The sequence below is a fragment of the Trachypithecus francoisi genome, unplaced genomic scaffold, assembly GCF_009764315.1.
Source record: "Trachypithecus francoisi isolate TF-2019V2 unplaced genomic scaffold, Tfra_2.0 Lachesis_group2, whole genome shotgun sequence".
NCBI lineage: Eukaryota > Metazoa > Chordata > Mammalia > Primates > Cercopithecidae > Trachypithecus > Trachypithecus francoisi.
In genome coordinates this window covers 17,000,256-17,019,908 of record NW_022681465.1, presented here as the reverse complement: position 1 = coordinate 17,019,908, position 19,653 = coordinate 17,000,256, and the positions used below count along the sequence as shown (strand labels likewise).

At 44.2% G+C, this 19,653-nt stretch overlaps 1 protein-coding gene and 1 non-coding gene across 2 annotated transcripts in view; both read left to right on the top strand.

Moving 5' to 3' along the window:
* Positions 1 to 1,530: 1,530 nt before the first annotated feature.
* Positions 1,531 to 1,637, top strand: LOC117066153. The gene has a single exon (XR_004430154.1). It is a non-coding gene; the product is annotated as a U6 spliceosomal RNA (small nuclear RNA).
* A 5,540-nt stretch (positions 1,638 to 7,177) lies between these two features.
* MYO10 (myosin X) overlaps positions 7,178 to 19,653 on the top strand; it is a 274,244-nt gene continuing 261,768 nt past the window's right edge. Inside the window, exon 1 of the mRNA XM_033178828.1 lies at positions 7,178 to 7,674. Coding sequence (XP_033034719.1) covers positions 7,654 to 7,674 — 21 coding nt within the window. The 5' untranslated portion in view covers positions 7,178 to 7,653. The remainder of the gene's footprint in view (positions 7,675 to 19,653) is intronic.

Below are 19,653 nucleotides of genomic sequence, written 5' to 3'. Positions count from 1 at the left end.
CCTGCAGGGGGGAGAAAGTGGTCAAAGAGATGGGAGAGCCAGACAAATGGAGGGTCACAAAAGCTAAAAAGAACCAGCTTCATGATTTGTGGCACCCTGTGCAAAATGAAAAGGCAGAGCCCTTTGTTCAACAATTATTAAGAATATTGGCTGGGCATAGTGGCTCATGCCTGTAATTCCAGCACTTTGGGAGGCTGAGGCAGGGGGATCACCTGAGGTTAAGAGTTGGAGACCAGCCCGGGCAACATGATGCAAACCCATCTCTACTAAAAATACAAAACATTAGCCTGGCGTGGTGGCGGGCGCCTGTAATCCCAGCTACTCGGGAGGCTGAGGCAGGAGAACTGCTTGAACCCGGGAGGTGGAGGTTGCAGTGAGCCAAGATTGTGCACCCTTGCACTTCAGCCTGGGCAACAAGAGTGAAATTCTGTCTGGAAAAAAAAAAAAAAAAAAGGCTGGGCGCGGTGGCTCACGCCTGTAATTCCAGCACTTTGGGAGGCCGAGGCGGGCGGATCACAAGGTCAGGAGATCAAGATCATCCTGGCTAACACGGTGAAACCCCGACTCTACTAAAAACAGAAAAAAGTAGCCGGACATGATGGCGGGCGCCTGTAGTCCCAGCTACTCTGGAGGCCAAGGCAGGAGAATGGTGTGAACCCGGGAGGGGGAGCTTGCAGTGAGCCGAGATCCCGCCACTGCACTCCAATCTGGGCCACAGAACCAGACTCTGTCTCAAAAAAAAAAAAAAAAAAAAAGCGCCAGGCGCGGAGACTCACGCCTGTAATCTCAGCACTTTGGGAGGTTGAGGTGGGCAACTCATGAGGTCAGGAGATCGAGACAATCCTGATTAACAAAAACCCCGTCTCTATTAGAAATACAAAAAATTAGCCGGGCGTTGTGGCATGTGCCTGTAGTCCCAGCTACTCAGGAAACTGAGGCAGGAGAGTCACTTGAACCCAGGAGGTGGAGGGTGCAATGAGCCAAGATCACACCATTGCACTCTAGCCTGGGCGACAGAGCAAGGCTCTGTCTCAAACAAAACAAAACAAAACAAAACAAAAATATATATATATATATTAGGCTGGGTGTGGTGGCTCATGCCTGTAATCCCAGCACTTTGGGAGGCCGAGGTGAGTGGATCACTTGAGGTCAGGAGTTCGAGACCAGCCCAGCCAACATGGTAAAACCTCATCTCTAGTAAAAATACAGAAATTAGCTGGGCATAGTGGCAGGTGCCTGTAATTCTAGCTACTTGGGAGGCTGAGGCATGAGAATCGCTTGAACCCAGGGGGTGGAGGTGGTTGCAGTAAGCGGAGATCATGCCACTGCATTCCTGCCTGGGTGACAGAGTGAGACTCAGTCTCAAAAAAAAAAAAAAAAAAATTATTGGCCATTGCAGTGGCTCCACACCTGTAATCCCAGTGTTTTGGGAGGCCAAGGTGGGAGGATCTCTTGAGGCCAGGAGTTCAAGGTTGCAGTCAGCTATGATTGTGCCACTGTACCCTCTGTCTCTAAAATAAAAATTATTTTGTGCTCACTTTGGCAGCATATATACTAAAATTAAAGCAAGACAGAGAAGATGAGCATGGCCCCTGCTCAAGGATGACACACAAATTTATGAAGCGTTTTGTATTTTTAAATAATGTAAATATACATATTGAAAACTTTTCAGGCCAGTCACGGTGGCTCATGCCTGTAATCCCAGCACTTTGGGAGGCCGAGGCAGGTGGATCACCCGAGGTCAGGAATTTGAGATCGGCCTAGCTAACATGGTGAAACCCTGTCTCTACTAAAGATACAAAAAATTAACTGGGCTTGATGGCGGGCGCCTGTAGTTCCACCTACTCCGGAGTCTGAGGCAGGAGAATCACTTGAATCCAGGAGGCAGAGGCTGCAGTGAGTGGAGATCAAGCCATTGTACTCCAGCTTGGGCGACAGGAGTGAAACTTGGTCTCAAGAAAATAAAATAAACTTATGTATGTATGTATGTATTTATTTATTTTGAGACTGAGTCTCGCTCTGTCACCCGGGCTGGAGTGCAGTGGCGCAAACTCGGCTCACTGCAAGCTCCGCCTCCCGGGTTCACGCCATTCTCCTGCCTCAGCGTCTCGAGTAGCTGGGACTACAGGCACCCAGCTAATTTTTTGTATTTTTAGTAGAGATGGGGTTTAATTGTGTTAGTCAGAATGGTCTCGATTTTCCTACCTCGTGATCCGCCCGCTTCGGCCCCAAAGTGCTGGGATTATAGGCATGAGCCACCACGCCCGGCAATTATTTTCATTTTTATTATTATCAGTACATAATGCATATATTTAGGGGGTACATGTGATGTGTGGATACAGGCATACAATGTGTAATCATTGCATTATTTGTAATTGTGATCAGGGTATTCATCGCCTCAAGGATTTATCTTTTCTTTGTGTTATGAACATTATAATTCCACCCTTTCAGTTATTTAAAAATATGCAATAAATTATTGTTGCTATAGTCACCCTGTTGTCCTATCAAATACTAGTTCTTCATTCACCCTATTAAGAAAAAGTTGTATTTGCTGTCATCTGATGCCTAACAAAAAAATAAGTAAATAAATGCAAAAAATAATTTTAAGATAGGAACAACAGAATATTAAACCATGCCTGAGGCGCTTAGGGCTCTGTGCAGTTAACTATATGGGTTGCACACCTATGAAGCTTGCTCTGAAGCTAAGAAGTTAGAGAATTTTTAAAGAGGGGATGTCAAGGAGAGTGAAATTAGAGAACAGGGTGTTGAATTTGAGATCTGAGGTTACAGTGACTTTCAAGAGAGTGGGATGGGGGACAAAAATCAGATCATGAGGGGTGTAAGGGTTGATTGCTTGGAGGATGAAGTACAGCAGTGAAAAGTTGGGCATTTGAAGAGAGATGCTCCAGTAGTTCAGAGAGCAATTGGGTTAACGAGCAGCTGTTTCCAAACAGAGCCGACACAATCATGTTTATTGGCTTGGATACTGAGCGGGAAAGGCTGAAGATGCAAGCAAGAGGAATAAGGGAGGACACAAGGTTTGGAAGTGGCAAACATGTTGTGACTAACAATAATGGTAGAGAGATGATAAACTTTGCAGTCAGTCTCTGAGCCACCCTGGAGTAATGGAAGAGAGAGGGTCATAAAGGCACAAAAACATCGAGAGAGAAAGCGAAATGTCAAACAGCTCCAAGTGGGCTTAGTCATTAGGGAGCTTTTCAGGGTTTCAGGGATTTTTGTACTTTTATTATATGCAATAGGACCAGCCCCAAACATGAAAACTGATTAATTTGTGAAACTAACACTCCATGATTTTTGTAGGATATCACCTGCAGGAGGCATTCTTGCTGTAGTTTGAAGTGATGGGGATTTAGTTAGAATTAACTGTCCATCACAGGCTTTCTGATGAGGTGAATGACATCCTAGCCCTAGCTCATCTTGTAGAGAAATATGACTCCTGGCAGAAATGAGTTCTTCCAGTGTCTTATCCCCATTTTAGTTCTACGTTTATTCTTCTGTACTTAATTCTATTATAATGTGAAACATTTCAGGTATTTTCCCCAAAATTTGTTCTGTTGAAACCACCTACAGTTGTTTTCAGTTTCAGCAGAAAAAAATTCTCTTGAGGATTTCTGAATTCTAAGTTAGGAGAAATAAAAGAAGTACTTGTGTAAAAATTTAAAGCACATTAAAAAAAATTCCCTTTTGTTTTTTTGAGAAGACAAAAACATTTGATGTTTTAAACATCCAAAAGGGTGAGCCCAAAGCATGGACTGCCGTTTAGTTAAGCATGAAAGGACTTTAGAATTGTCAGTTATTAACTTCTAATTTGTGTGAAAGAAACTTTGAGAACTTTCCCTTTCTGAAACTAGTAATTAAGCCATTATCCTAACAGGGGCAATTAAGGGGTGAGTATTTAATAATAATTAAAAAAAAGATAATGGAAAAGACCCTACACCCCAAGACACATCAAGACAAGGAATAGCAGCAGCAGCAGCAACAAAAGGAACTCAATTTGAATTCACAGAGGAAATTAGACAACCCGTTTCAACTAAAAAGAAACCAACTGTTGGTAGAGAACAAAAACAGAAGATTGTTACTACTTAACTCACAAATATACATATGCAACTCTCCCTTTCAGTGGGGAAATGATCCAATCAGTATTAAAATTTTGTTGATTGTGGATTAATGTATGCCACTAAATAAGATAATTTAATTTGAGCTTTTGGGGTGTTTTATTTTGAAAATGTCATACTCTGCTAGTCTGGAAGACAGGACAGAGAGTTGAGACAGACCTTTGCCTCACAGAAACGCACTCATCCTCCTATTATTACCATGCTTGTGCCTCTGTCACTTCTCAGAGGGCAGGGTTTAATCGTTTTAGCCTAAACTGCTTTGTCCAGTGGTTAGCACAACTCTCTCAGAGGAAGCACTTAAATTTTAAGAAATGGTAACAATAGTGGATATTCTTAGAAATCTATTGATTTAAAATGCTTCCCAGTCTCTGTCCAATCCTGTCAAAGCCCTTATAAATTTAACATGCTGCTTTTTAACAACTGATTCAACCCAAATACTTCAGGGTTAGATATCTTATTTAGAACATGCATTTTGCTGTTCAGCAAGTAAGAGTCTTGCTGCCACAGCTTATCTTACACCTTTTTGAGAATATGGGGATATACAGAAAAGCTGATGAATTCTGATAACCTAAAGTGGCGATTCGCAAACTCTGAACTGGTTATTTGGGTGCTTACTAAAATGTAAATTCTTTCAATATAATCCACAGGTAAAGAAATAAAAAATGCAAATTTTTAGGTAATCAATTTGCCACAGAGATTCGGAGTCAGTTTTCTTTTTTTTTCTTTTTAGCAACTGATAAGGTGATCTAGGGATCAACATTTATAAAACATTGATGTAAGCTTTTTTTAAAAAAACTTTTTTACCCTGTTAACTTATGATGTAAGCTTTTTGAAGAAATAAAATGATTCAGTAAAATCTAAACTTTACATATTGGATCTGGCTCACGATTCTTTGTGAGTCAAATTGGGGGCCAATTATTAACAATATCTTCTTAATTGTCAGGAAAATGACTTTTAAAAAATTAGTAGACTTTTAAAAAAACAGTTTTAGGCTTACATAAAAATTGGGCAGAAAGTACACAGAGTGTTCACAGACTCCTAGCCCCTCACCCTCACTTGCCCCTATTATTAACATGTTGCATTAGTGTGGCACATTTGTTATAACTGACGAGCTGATATGGAAAGTGACTCCTGAAATGACATGGCAAGGTTGCCCAAGGTATCAGTGGCTGGGCTGATGCTGGGAACAAAGTCACACCCACACTCTCACTTCAACAATCTCCCTGGTAATTTCTCTGGCAGAGATGTTGTGTGCAGATTAATACCATAATGACTGTAATTGTTCTGCTCCAGCATCTGAACACCAGTGGTTGCAGGACCCATTTGACTAAGCACTTTGATTGGTGCCTGGGATTGTTGGTATTTCTCCTGATTCCATCTTCACTTTCCTTGCCACCTTGGACACAAGCTTTAATGGCTCAGAGCCTTAAGCGTGTAAATCTGTGAAATACAACAACACTGCACAATATTAACTAATTTACACCTAGACTCTTTCTAGGGGAAGTGAGGTGGGAGCAATGATATTAACGGTGAAGAACTGGACTGGCATAAGTTACAAACATGCTTGACTTTCCCCATAAGGATTACAGAAGGATGTTTCTTTCATCCATTCATTCATTCATTCATTCATGCTGTGAGACAGCCTGGGGATACTCATTTTAAAGCACAGTCCTTCCCGCAAGGAGCCACTATTCTCCCAACTGTGGATAGGAAGGACACCAAGAGAAAGACCCTTATAACATTATATAGGTTCCCCAACAGTCTTAGGAATGAATCCTAGAGTGGGCATCTAGCCCAGTGCTTAGGGGGAGCTTGGGTGGGGTGAGTGGAGTAGTATCTTTGGGAAGGGTTCCTGCCCCTGGAAGACGTGACTTTGTGAGCTGAGTTTTAAGGGTTGAGTAGCAGCTGGCACATTCCCTGGAGAGAGCATCTCAACTCTTTTGTAGTGAAGAACCAGCCATTTTTGTTCCCAGTCCGCCAGGTACCAATACACTGCGGCGCCAGGTGTGACTCACCACGTGAGTCTGACAACACCCAAACTGGTTTATACTCGGTTCAAAGAGTCCACTGATCATGTGCTTGGATGTCGTGGCATTATTACATTGCTACAAAAGTTTACTCTTAATTTCTCTACATGTTACAGACAAGCCTTCGTTCAGCACAGAACCAGATAGCATCTGATGGGCACCTGGAAGCCTGTTAGAAAAGCAGATTGTTCCAGCCTGCGTTCTAACAAGGTCCCCAGGTGACCCTCGCACAGCATAAAGTTAAAAGAACTGCCCTAGAGGAAACGGAACTCAGTACCAGGTGGGTTTGATCATTCATCCATCTCAGTGCCATCTGCCATCTCTGCTTCCTTGACGTCTAGGAAAAGGGTCACATTTTTAAAGGTGATATTGCCCACGTCCCCTTCCAGTTTCAAAACTGCATTTCCCCGCTGTTAGGCAAACGTCTTATGCAAACTCGACGGCAGGAGAGAAACTCAACACGGGAATGCAACTTCCAGAAATTCTGATTAGCCTCCGTCTTCCGCTTTGATCTGGCCCCGCAGCCCGGGCAGCTCCGCTGACCGCGCTTCCTTCCCCGAGATCGCTCGTCTGCCGGGCTGCATTAATGAGATCCGTGTTGAGCCGGTTCCAGGGTCTGCTAAACATCAAAGGCACAAAAGAAGCCCCTAGTCCCTTCTTCCCCTCCCCTCTAAGTGATTATTTAGTCTCTCTCTGCAGCGGGAAGAGTCAAATACCCCGCCCACGCCGAGGTGGGGAGACCTGGGGAAACGCGCGGCCCCCTCCGGAGTCCGCTACAGAGCCTGCGGCTGCTTGGGGCGCAGAGTGGGCGGGGCCTGGGTGGTAATGGGGCGGGGCGCTCCGCCCGGGCGGGGCCAGACGGTGTGGAAGCGCGGGCGGGGTTGGCGGAGGGCCAAGCTCCTGGGGGCGGGGCCGGGTGCGGGAGGGCGGGGCCGGGTGCGGGAGGGCGGGGCCGGGTGCGGGAGGGCGGGGCCGGGTGCGGGAGGGCGGGGCGAGGTCGCCGGGCTGCAGTCCCGCGGGCGAGAGCTGGCTGAGCCGCAGCTCCGGACTGCTCACCTCCCGAGCGCTCGCGCGGGGATCGCGTCTCCGGCTCACTTTGCGGCCGGCTGTCCTCCTGCCCGCCTCGAGGGCCCCCGGCCGGAGCGCAGAGGGAGGGGGCCGCGCTCGCCAGCACCCCGCCGCCCTCCCCTGCTTGGGGGAAGAATGTGCCACCAGCTGTTCTCCGCTCGCAAGCGCTGTGCCCAGTAGTGAGGAACTTGGAGGAAGAAGAGACAAAGGCTGCTGTCGGGACGGGCGAGTTAGAGACTTGGGTTTGGGCGAACAAAAGGTGAGAAGGACAAGAAGGGACGGGGCAATGGCAGCGGGGGAGCCCCGCGGGCGCGCGTTCCCAGGAGTGGCGCCGTGACACGCATGGTTTCCCCGGACCCGCGGCGGCGCTGACTTCCGCGAGCCGGAGCGGCACTCGGCAAATCCGGGACTGCGCTGGAACAATGGATAACTTCTTCACCGAGGTGAGTGCGCTCCCAGTCCGACCTGGCCTCCGGAGCCCAGGGAGGGAGGCGACTGCCCACCACGCCGCGCGCCCTGGGTGCTTTTCCCTAAGCCCGGGAGGGCGCAACTTTCTGGGAGTCTCCTGAGAACAGCCCCCGTCCCCCCCGCGGAGTCTCTGATGAGTAAGCCCAGGCAGGTTTTGTTTCGTCCTGTCCCGCGCTCGCACTTTGCTCCGGGAGGTAGCGAAGGTGCGTTTCCGTTTGCGTGGGTGGCTGGCTCTCGGGGCGCCCCGGGACACCCCGCGCCAGGTGAGGCGGCGCGCGCCAGGGCCCGGGCCGGGCGATCCGCCCGCTCGACTGCCCGGGTGCAGGAAGCCCAATAAAATGTTAAGCGGGGACCTGCTTTTCTCCAAGAAAGGTCTGGTCTGGTATTTCCTTTGCAAAACGTGCGGGCTTCCTGTGCAGGGGTTCAAACACTTCCAGAGGAGACGGCTTAATGAAGTGTGAGAAGGAGAGGCAAGAGTTTAATCAGTCACTGTTTTCCTTGCCTGCCGAACCTTGGAGACTTAAGTTCTTTGCTCGCTGAGAAGTGCTCTTTTAAGGCTTGGGATAATTCCAGACCCTGGGATCAAAAGATCATATATTTGTGTAGAGTGTCCATGCAGATTTTGAATTCGAATGTAAAGAAAATTTGTTTAGGGCTAACAATGGCTATTTTAATAGACGAAACGGATGCCCTCTTTAGGGTCGTTGAGGGTGGGACACTGAAACTTAACTTTAGAGCCCCTTTTCCCCCCTCTGGGATCGAGAGTTACTGTGGTTTCTTGGCTCCCTTTCCTTTCTTGGTTGTGTTTATTTAATAAATTCTGTTTAAGTTTGAGGTTTGAAGTGGCTCAAAGTAAACTTAGTTGAGTTGAGAGAGTCTGATGTGATTTTCGTTGAAAGCCAGGGCATGTTTTTTGAGTGCAGAACCGCTTTGGAGTCTTCCAGCAAATCAGATTGATGAGGGCTTGCCTCTGTGTTAGCCGACTTGGTTTATCTGATTTAATTGGATATAATATTTCAAGTCATTCTGCTTTCTGCATGCTCACTGACTATTCTCAGACAGCTCTTCATACTGGCCAAAGTGATAAATGCATTCTTGTTTAGTAGTCATATCTTGTTTTTAAAAGTGGTATTTCAGATGTGATACCCACATTCATTGTGGAAGGAAGACTAGAAAGGAATTATCCATCAATACATATTTTTCCGTTTTTTAAAAAAGTGAAATATATATAATTATGAGACGCTAGCATTCTCTAGTCCCTAGACCTTTGTTTTTATGCTTGTCAAAAGGCACCAGAACTTTCTGTAAGAGTTGCACGTTGTCCAGTGGTAAAGGGCCCTCGGGCTGCAGTGAGTTCCGGTGTTTAATTGCTTGCATCTGTCAGAAAACGGAGGCCCTGCCCCTAGGGCAATGATTCTTAACTTTGTTGTTTTTGTTTTTGTGTTCTGGGTCCCTTAGAAAATCTGATGAAAATACAGAAATTTGTATTCAGTTTGCAGGGATCGCAGTCCTCCTGCAGTCTGTCTGAGCACCACGGGGGTCCGTGGCTCCCCTTGGGAAGAACTCTGCCCCCTAGTGCAAGTGGGGGAAACATCAGGATAACGCGCTACAGCGTCCTGATCTCGTGTTACCCGGTGAGACTTTGACTTTTCAAAGTACTGTCTTCGTCTTGCACTGGATACCTTAGTTCAGTATAAAGGGGCCTGGTTGTTGGATTTTATTTCTGTGATCAATATCATTTTGCAGTTGGCCATTAGCGATCTTCTACTCTCTCCTCTTCATTTTGTAGACAGAATCTTAACCCAAAGATATGAGTATGTCCCTTGCCTGGCTTTGAAGAGCTTGTTCACGAATCCAGAGTCTTTTTCCTTTGCTGCTCGTGACTTTGGTATGTCTGGGAAATTTTCGCTTATTTAAGGTTATACTTTCAATCTTGTGATGTATGTGTATTTCAATATTAATTTCTAATCAGCCATGAAATTTCCACCCTTAAACCTAATCACTTTGAGTGAGAAGGAAGCAGGGCCAGTCAGAGAGGCTAAATAGTGAGGTGTTAATTGTAGACACACTCCTAACATAGATCCCAGCTCCCCTTTTTGTCTCTCAGGTCTTGTAACACAGCATCCTTTTGTTAAATTGTCCAGTGAAGAAAATGCTGTAATGTCCTGTTAGAATAGAAACAGTGAGTGTGGAAGTGATCTATTCCCAAGGACAGCTAAATTGGCCTCCTTATCACTAAGTAGAATCCTGTTCTCTGCTTAACTTTTCCTATTGTGGCTTAGGGGTAAATGACTTGTTGCTTGTTGGACAACAGTTTAAAGCCAGTGCTAACAATTGGGGGAAAAAGTACTGAATGAGATGTTGTATATTTAGCTTTGTGTATGAATAGCCAAATAATAAAGAAATGGGAGCTGCCTGTGATTTGCAGCTGCTATTTCTAGCTAGACCAGGGTTTCTCAAACCTGGTACCACTGCTGAGTAATTATTTGTTGTTGGAGGCTGTCCTGTGCGTTGTAGGAGGTTAAACGCATCCCTGGACTCCACTCACCAATTGTTAACCCTATCCCCCAAGTTGTGACAACCCAAAAGGTCTGCAGACATTGCTGAATGACGGGAGCAAAATCACTCCCAGTTGAGATCCACTGAGCTAGACCTGTGAAGCAGTTACCTGGTGGTATTAATTCCTATTTGTGTTGCAGGCACAGCTTTGTCTGCACTTGCCTGTTTTAAATAGGATTTGGCTGGGTGTGGTGGCTCACACCTGTAATCCCAGCACTTTGGGAGGCCGAGGTGGGAGGATTGCTTGAGCCCAGGAGTTCAAGACCAGCTGGGGCAACATGGTGAAACCTCATCTCTGCAAAACTTAGCTAGGTGTGGTGGTGCGTACCTGTAGTTCCAGCCAGTCTGGAGGCTGAGGTGTGCCTAGGAGGTCCAGGCTGCAGTGAGCCATGATTGTGCCACTGCACTCCAGAGTAACAAAGCCTGTCTCACAAAATAGACTCTTACTGCCTGCTAGATTGATTGATTGATTAGATAGCTAGCTAGCTAGCTAGCTAGATAGATCCTACTGCCCGCCAGGGGAAACTTGCAAAGCTTGTGCCTGTCAGCTGACAGCTGCTGACTTCAAAATGTTCTCCAGGATTAGAGAAACTGAGCATGCCACATTCCTCAGTTTGTTTCTTCATGGCCTTCATGAGAATTTTATAAGGCTTGTGTGTATGCTTTGGGGAAGCTTGTTTTTTCAGCATTTCTAAGTAAGTTGTTAAGTTTACTTCAACCAGAAACTAAGTTTAGATGTGTCTGTAACCAGAAGCAATAATAATAAAAAAGCAAACAGAAAGTGGTCAACCAGCAAAGTGGCAAGGCTACTGTGCAAACTTATGTTGATGTGCTGAAGTGGACACTGTTTCCATGTCCTCAGGGCCAAGTACAGTGCCTGGAATATAGTAGGGGCCAGTAAGTACCAAATGAACTTGAGCTTTCTGTTTCCCTGTTAGGCAGAGGTGTGGCGTGTCTGTTCAAATACAAGATATTTGAGGATTATTAGTGAGACTAATCAAACACTTTGATTTTCAGAATAAATAAGTAAAATGTACATAAGTAAGATACAAATACAAATATAGAAAGCAGGTATTAATGTTTAAGGGATAAATTATAAATTGTTAGTGGAAAAGATTCCAGACATACTTATTTCTTACAGTCTGGTTCACTCTGGATTAGAACAAACTTCATTCTAAAGATGTTAAGTGGAAACACCACCCTCTTCTACTTGAGAAGGGACTGTGGTTGTGGTTGGTTATCTGGAGTTGTTCAAATAGCTTTTTAAGTGACTAGAGTTCCCAAGCCTATTTTCTCCCCATTTGGTAGTGTATTTTTTGTTTGTAATCTATTGACATCTTTTCTCGTTAGAGAAAAATACAGATATTGGTATTTTGGGCAGCTTTCTCTCCTCATCCTCGATCATCTCTCCATGCGTAAAGGGGAACTGCTGAGGACTTCTTGTGTCACCAATTCCTGAAGGCAACTCCTTTGATGACTATAAAATCATAATCAGGAAATTAGCTGGGTCCCTTTCCCTTTTCTCAGAATGGAAATATAGTGTGTTGCCTTTTCTCTGTAGTTTGAAAAGATTTCTTTTGTCAAGTACTCATTTTTTTTTTTTTTGCCCCTGCCATGTTGGGGACAGCAAAGCCAGGGGGAGCAGCTGCAGCGGGACAGTTGTTGCAGCAGGAGCAATGAGCTGTCTGGCCCGGGCGGGCAGGGTAGGACTGCTTCCTCACTCCATATCATGTGGCCAGCTGTTCTGCAAAATCAGGCACAAACCAGGAACAAGCTGGCATGGGCAGGTCCTTCACTGTTTAACCAGAGTGGTGGAGGGAGAGAGCAGTGTTTGCTTTTCCAGTTTAGCTGGCTTTAAGTGTACTCACCTTTGAAGATATAAACCTTGAACGTGCTCTCCTGCTGTTGCAATTGGTAGGACATGGAGTATCTTATTATTATTACTATTATTATTATTATTGTTTTGAGGTGGAATTTTGCTCTTGTTGCCCAGGCTGGAGTGCAATGGAGCGATCTCTGCTCACCGCAACCTCTGCCTCCCGGGTTCAAGCGAGTCTCCTGCCTGAGCCTCCCGAGTAGCTGGGATTGCTGGGATTACAGGCATGCGCCACCGTGCCTGGCTAATTTTGTATTTTTAATGGAGATGGGGTTTCTCCATGTTGGTCAGGCTGGTCTCGAACTCCCGACCTCAGGTGATCTGTCTGCCATGGCTTCCCAAAGTGCTGGGATTACAGGTGTGAGCCACCACGCCCAGCCGGAGTACCTTATTATTAATGAATTTCAACAGTTTGGGTTTAGAGTAACTGATATATAACATTTTCATGTCACTAGCTTGCAGGGGATGTTCAAGCATGAGCCTCTGGTGAAGTCTGGATTAAGCATTTCCCCTTGCCTAACTGCCCCCAGGCTGAGTGCAAAGTGCCCTATTTTAGCAGCAGCGCTTGGCTCCCTCCGATGGGATCTCAGCCAGATGCTCTAAATCCTGGACTTGAGCTCTCTGGTCTGTAAATGGCCATAATAGTTGCATGGTTATCAGCCAAATTTGAGAGAAGACGTACAGAGCACTTGGCACATAGTAGGTGAGTAATAACAAAGCCTTGGTCGTAGTAACCATATTTTGAAATGAAGAACAAGTGGCCCTTGGTGAATGGAATGTCAGTACTCCTGGTGCAGGGAAATCTCAACCTTAGAGCTTTTGTTCTGAAGTAGCTTCCTGTGGTGTGTTGCATTTATTTGTTCTCTTTTTCAGCCTGTACATTTCTGGCAGATTTTGTATTTCCAGAATTCTGTCTAAAGCATGTTCCTATTGCTTATAAAATTAAGTCCACATTCCTCAGTCTGGTTTTCAAGGCTTTCTGATCTTGTAGCTCTCTATTCTTTTCTCCCACGTGATTCTACACCAGAGGATCTGTTACCCAGTTCCACTATATTCTTTGTACGGGCAGGCCTCTCTGCCTATCGGATGTCCCACCTGTCTGGCTCCTTTTTGAAACCATCGCTAACAGGTCTAGTTCATGGTGACCTCTATTCTCTGTCGTCTGAACCTGGCTCTCTTTCTGTCTTGGTCTTGTTAGGAGGGATTCACTGCTGTTAGCTAGAGGCTTTACATCCTTTACAAACCCTCTCCCATTTTCAAATGAGTAAACAGCCTTGAGAGGGTAAATATCTTCTTTGTAAGTAAGTTTCATCACTTCCTTGGTATTGAAAGGTCCTCATGGTTGAGATTCAATCCTTGCATAACGGTTATTTTCAGATTATTTTATGGCGGGAAGGGGAGATGCTTCTAACTTTTTTCCTTGATTATGAAGCATTTTACAGTTCTTTGAAGACAATCATAAATGTGGCTGGTGTTTCTTGATTACAGTCAGCCTCGCACTCAGTATCTGTGGGTTCTGCATCTCTGGATTCAACCAACCTCTGATTGAAAATATTAAAGAAAAAAATTGCCTCTGTACTGAACATGTAGACTTTTCCCCATGGATTGTGGTATCTGGGGAAGGTCTTGGAACCAATTCCCTACAGATACATAGGGACAACTGTACTTACCATGTGCCAGGCACGTTGCTGGCACTTCACATTTCATAACTCATTTAATCCCTTGAACAACCCTACGGGAAAGGCTCTATAATTATACCCGCTCCATAGATGAAGAAAGTGAGGCACAGAGAGGTTAACTGACTCAGTGTCACACAGCTAGAAAATGATAGCCAGGATTTGAACCCAGACAGGCTGTGTCCAGAGCCACAGAGAGTTCTTCACTGCCACGCTTTTCTGTCCTGTTGATGTCCTTTGCCTTAAACCTGCATCATCGTTCTCTAGGCTTTCTGATGAAATGCCCTGAAAGGGGGCAGTTAGTAAATGATTTTCAAGTGGAAAACTGCGTGGGAGTTTGGGAAAGCAAGTAGTCCATGCCCTAGAAATGTTGAAAACTCCTTAGGAAAATGTTCATCAGCTTCTAAACATGCCACTGATTTTTATTTGGTTTGCTTTTTACTTAGGAAAGCCAAGTGACTTCTGTTTCCTTGTAAAAATCTGCGTGTGTGTGTCTGTGTGTGTGTGTTTTGTTGTTGTTTTTTGAGATGGAGTCTCGCTCTGTCGCCCAGGCTGGAGTACAGTGGCGTGATCTCGGCTCACTGCAACCTCCACCTCCCAGGTTCAAGTGATTCTCCTGCCTCAGCCTCCCAAGCAGCTGGGACTACAGGTGTCCACCACCACGCCCGGCTATCTTTTTGTAGTTTTAGTAGAGATGGGATTTCACCTTGTTGGCCAGGATGGTCTTTATTTCCTGACCTTGTGATCCGCCTGCCTCAGCCTCCCAAAGTGCTGGGATTACAGGCGTGAGCCGTCATGCCTGACCCATAAAGTGTTGTTTTAAAGTGTGGTTTCTAAAACTGGTTGTCCAAACCTCATGAGGATGGTAGGAAGGTTTACATGCTAAAGCACTTAGGGCCGTGTGCTCATTCTTGTAATCCCAGCACTTTGGGAGGCCGAGGCAGGTGGATCACCTGAGGTCAGGAGTTCGAGACCAGCCTGGCCAATGTAGTGAAACCCTGTCTCTAATAAAATACAAAAATTAGCTGGGCGGGATGGCATGGGCCTGTAATCGCAACTACTTGGAAGGCTGAGGCAGGAGAATCACTTGAATCCGGGAGGCGGAGATTTTCAGTGAGCCGAGATCACGCCACAGCACTCCAGCCTGGGCAGCAGCGCACGACTGTCTCAAAAACAAAAACAATTAATAAAAATAAAAACTATTAAAACAAAGCTCTTAGAAAACAAGATGATTTGAGAGGTGTTTATTTTTTATTTATGTTATGTTATTTTGTTTTATTTTTATTTTTTGAGACAGAGTCTCACTCTGTCGCCCAGGCTGGAGTGCAGTGGCACAATCTCGGCTCACTGCAAACTCCATCTCCCGGGTTCACACCATTCTCCTGCCTCAGCCTCCCAAGTAGCTGGGACTACAGGCACCCGCCACCATGCCTGGCTAATTTTTTGTATTTTTAGTAGAGACGGGGTTTCACCGTGTTAGCCAGGATGGTCTTGATCTCCTGACCTTGTGATCTGCCCGCCTTGGCCTCCCAAAGTGCTGGGATTACAGGTGGGAGCCACTGCGCCCGGCTGAGAAATATTTATTAAAAGAAAATGTGGCACTCACTTGTCTCCTCAATTCCAGCTGTCAGTTAGTGAAGTATTACTTGAGGTTTTTGGATAGAACCTTCTTTTTCAATGAAAGATTCTGAGTGCTTTGTCGGAGTTTCTTCTTATCTATCATTTGCTTGTTAGCTTATTGATGCCCATGGAACAGTTATTGACAGCACATTGGATCGTTTTTCAAGAATATTCCTTGAATAAAACATTTGCTCTCTTGCTTAGAGGTGTTCAGAAAATATTTCCGCCAGGCCTGTAGTAAATGTAGCACCTCATGTCACATGACATCATGTCATCTAATTCTGCCAGTTACAGGAAAAGATGTTAGAATTTTGGGGGCAAAGCCACAACACATCTGTTGAAATACAGCTGGAACAAGGGAGGACACACGGGACTCGTCCAACTAATAGCTCTACCTTCACCCAGTCTGACTCCCCTCCTGCTCTTAAGGATTAAAATTGTCTCCATATAAAAGCATTTTAAATTGTGGCAGTTAAAAAATGATATTTATGTCAGAAAAGAAAAGGTAGGCAAAGTTGAATTTTTAGTTGAGAGTAGGGATGTTTGCCTTTACTATCTTTTGGTGCTTTAAGGGCCAAGATAAAACAAGATATGGAGATGTTGGGATAGAATGGAGGTTTTGGGTTCCAGAATTCCATCATTTAAAAAAAAGTCATCGTTTGTTTGGTTTTTGGAGGATTAGTCAATAATATCTGAGTGGTATCCACTGACAGTGGTAAATATTGACAGGGGAGGAAGGTGGATTTATCTCTGAAGAGTCTGTGCTTATGAGATGTACTTTGTGTGTTGAAATTCTGTTTACACCAGGCATGGTGGCTCACGCCTGTAATCCCAGCACTTTGGGAGGCCTAAGCAGGTGGATCATGAGGTCAGGAGATTGAGACTATGCTGGCTAACACGGTGAAACCCCAGCTCTACTAAAAATATAAAAAATTAGCTGGGCATGTTGGCGGACATCTGTAGTCCCAGCTACTCAGGAGGCTGAGGCAGGAGAATGGTGTGAACCCGGGAGGAAGCAAAAGACACAAAGAAGCTCCCATGGTGCAGCTCTTCATGTTTTGTGGTAGACGCATTGAGATTTTTTTTCTATGCCTTCATATATGTATGTTTCTGATAAAACACACCTATAACGTTTTTCACTGAAGAGTTGATTGAAAAAAGCTTTAAATATCATTTGTGGGGCCAGAGGCAAGAGTACAAATTCAGGCCCCATATCACATATCTAAACATTTAAAAGTTATAAATCATGCTTGCAAATTGGTAAATAAAATGACTTCTACTCTGCCTGGACAAATACATCTGTCATTAGGACAGAATCAACAAACATGTTTCTAACTATGGATTTTATTGCTGATAGCAAAATATCAAACATGAGTGAATTTAATTACAGTTGCCTGTGTCTGGGTATTCTGTGGATGTTTCATGAGTAATAAAGACATATACCCCATAGTATATTTTCATAAATATTTTTCTTGTTCATATTTTAGCGAACTCACTAGTTACGTGGTTATAGTCAAGATTTTCACAATAGTTTGTTTTACGGACAATAATACCATGGTGGAGAACCTTTCTTTGTGGTTCTTAGATTGTTCTTTTTTTTTTTGCAGGGACATAGTCTTGCTGTTTTGCCCAGGCTGGAGTGTAGTGGTGCAATCTTGGCTCACTGCAACCTCCACGTCCTGAGTTCAAGCAATCCTCCTGCTTCAGCCTCCCCAAGTAGCTGGGATTACAAGTGTGTGCCACCATGCCTGGCTAATTTTTGTATTTTCAGTAGTGATGGGGTTTCATCATGTTGGCCAGGCTGATCTCAAGCTTGTGACCTCAATTGATCCACTTGCCTTGGCCTCCCGAAGTTCTGGAATTACAGGTGTGAGCCACCCCACCTGGCCAGATTGTTCTTTTCTTAATCTAAGTCTAGAGATGGCCTGCTTTGCTGAGGCAGAACAGTAGTTACTGACCTTATCAACGAAATTCATACACCAATATTTAGATTAAAAAAAGAATGAGATTGCATATGATAGATTATTGATTTTAGGAAGTACTACAAAGTATTTTAATTTCATTATCCAGATTGAAAATCCATAATCTGAAAATCCAATATTTGAAATGCTCCCAAATTGGAAACTTTAAAAAAATATTTATTGTTTATTGATACATATTAGATTTACATATTTTCCAGGTACCTGTAATCATTTGATACATTCATATAATCACATCAAGGTCATTGGGATATGCATTACCTTCAATTGTTATCTTTATGCTAGGGATATTCAAATTATCCTCTTAGGATATTTTGAAATAGGTGTTTCAAAATGTACAATCAATTAATGTTAACCATAGCCACTCTGTTGAGTGCCAAAATGACACTCAAAGAAAATGCTCTTTGGAGCATTTTGGAGTTTGGATTTTCGGATTAGGGATGCTGAACTGGTATATTGCAAATATTCCAAATTCTGAAACACTTTTGGCACCAAGCCTTCTGGATAAGCGATAACCGAGGATTCTGTATAAATCATTATTATTGATATTGTGATTTATTACCATTTCTTAAATCAGGTATTTCTGAAGTTCTTTATAACTTTGCAGTGCTGTGTATGTTATACAGAAAACTGAGGCCGGGCATGGTGGCTCATGCCTGTAACCTCAGCACTTTGGGATGCCGAGGCGGGTGGATCACTTGCGGTCAGGAGTTCGAGACCAGCCTGGCCAACAAGGTGAAACCTCATCTCTACTAAAAATACAAAAATTAGCCAGATGTGGTAGCATGCACCTATAATCCCAGCTACTTGGGAAGGCTGAGGCGGGAGAATCACTTGAACCCAGGAGGCAGAGGTTACAGTGAGTGGGGATGGCAACCCAGGCAACAGAATAAGACTCCATCTCAAAAAAAAAAAAAAAAAATGTATTTTCAGAGAATATATCGTAATGCATATTGACCAGAAAATGGTCTATATGAAATGTTTGGGAATTAGGTCTATGTGAATCTTTTCCTTCTCAGTCATGCAGATATTTTCTTTCATTCTGATTTTTAAATATTTTCTTGAATTATTAACTTTTATTGCATGTTTCACATCCATGTCCTCTCTGATTGAGGAAAAGTTTTCTCTAAAATTATTCAAAACATTTGTTAAGCTAAATGGCCAAATTATTTCTGTTTGGGTTTTGGGAAACTTTTGCTAATATTATTAATAGTAAGTGATGGTTGATACTAAATAACTCCCGCCAATAGAAATTCAAAATTAATATCACTTTCCAACTATGACCGTGATTTGTACTTCATTTGAGGAGTTTCTTCATATTTACTTATTTTATTTTATTTTTTTTTGCCATTTTGATGTGCGGGGGTATCCGGGTCCAAGAGTAGTCTGCTCATTCTTCCTGTGGATTTATCATCAATTATGTTATATGAATATTTTGAGTTGTTTCTAGAAAATAGCACATGAACGCTTTTGTACCTACGTCATTGCGTGCTTATTTGATTATTTCCCGAGGAGTAAAATTTCCCGGGAGTGGAAATGTTGGATCACAAAGTTTGCAGGTTTTTATATGGATTATTTGGCAGTGGAAGTTTCATGAGAGGTGTCAGTGCAGCTGGTAGTGGCACAGCTGAGATACCCTGTCATGACGTATTTATGACCCCGGAGATTTTATAACTCCTTACCAGAAGCTTAAGGAAATACGTTGATTAGCGGAGGAAGTTAGCTCATGATACTAGATTTTCGTTTCCATTTTTAGGCCTTCTGTGAACCAGGAGAAGGCAGTCAGTCTTTTCTGTTAATTGCAAACAAGGCTGTTGATTCCCATGCTCCACACCACCCCCAGCGTGGTTGCTGATGTTCATTTAAGGCCAAAGCACACTCAAGGGACTAGGCTGTACATTGCCTGGGGAGCCAGTGGACATTCATTTGGAGAATTGTTTGTATGGATTTTTACTTTATTTTATTTTTTTTGAGATAGCGTCTCACTCTGTCATCTAGGCTGGAGTGCGGTGATGCAATCATGGCTCCCTGCAGCCTTGATCTCTTTGGCTCCAGCAGTCCTCCCACCTCAGCCTCCTGAGTAGCTGGGACCACAGGCCTGTGCCACATCACCTGGCTAATTATTACATTTTTTGTAGAAATGAGCTCTCCCTGTTTTGCCCAGGCTGGTCTTGAACTCCTGAACTCAAGGGATTCTTCCCCTTTGGCCTCCTAAAGTGCTGGGATTGTAAGTGCGCCATCGCA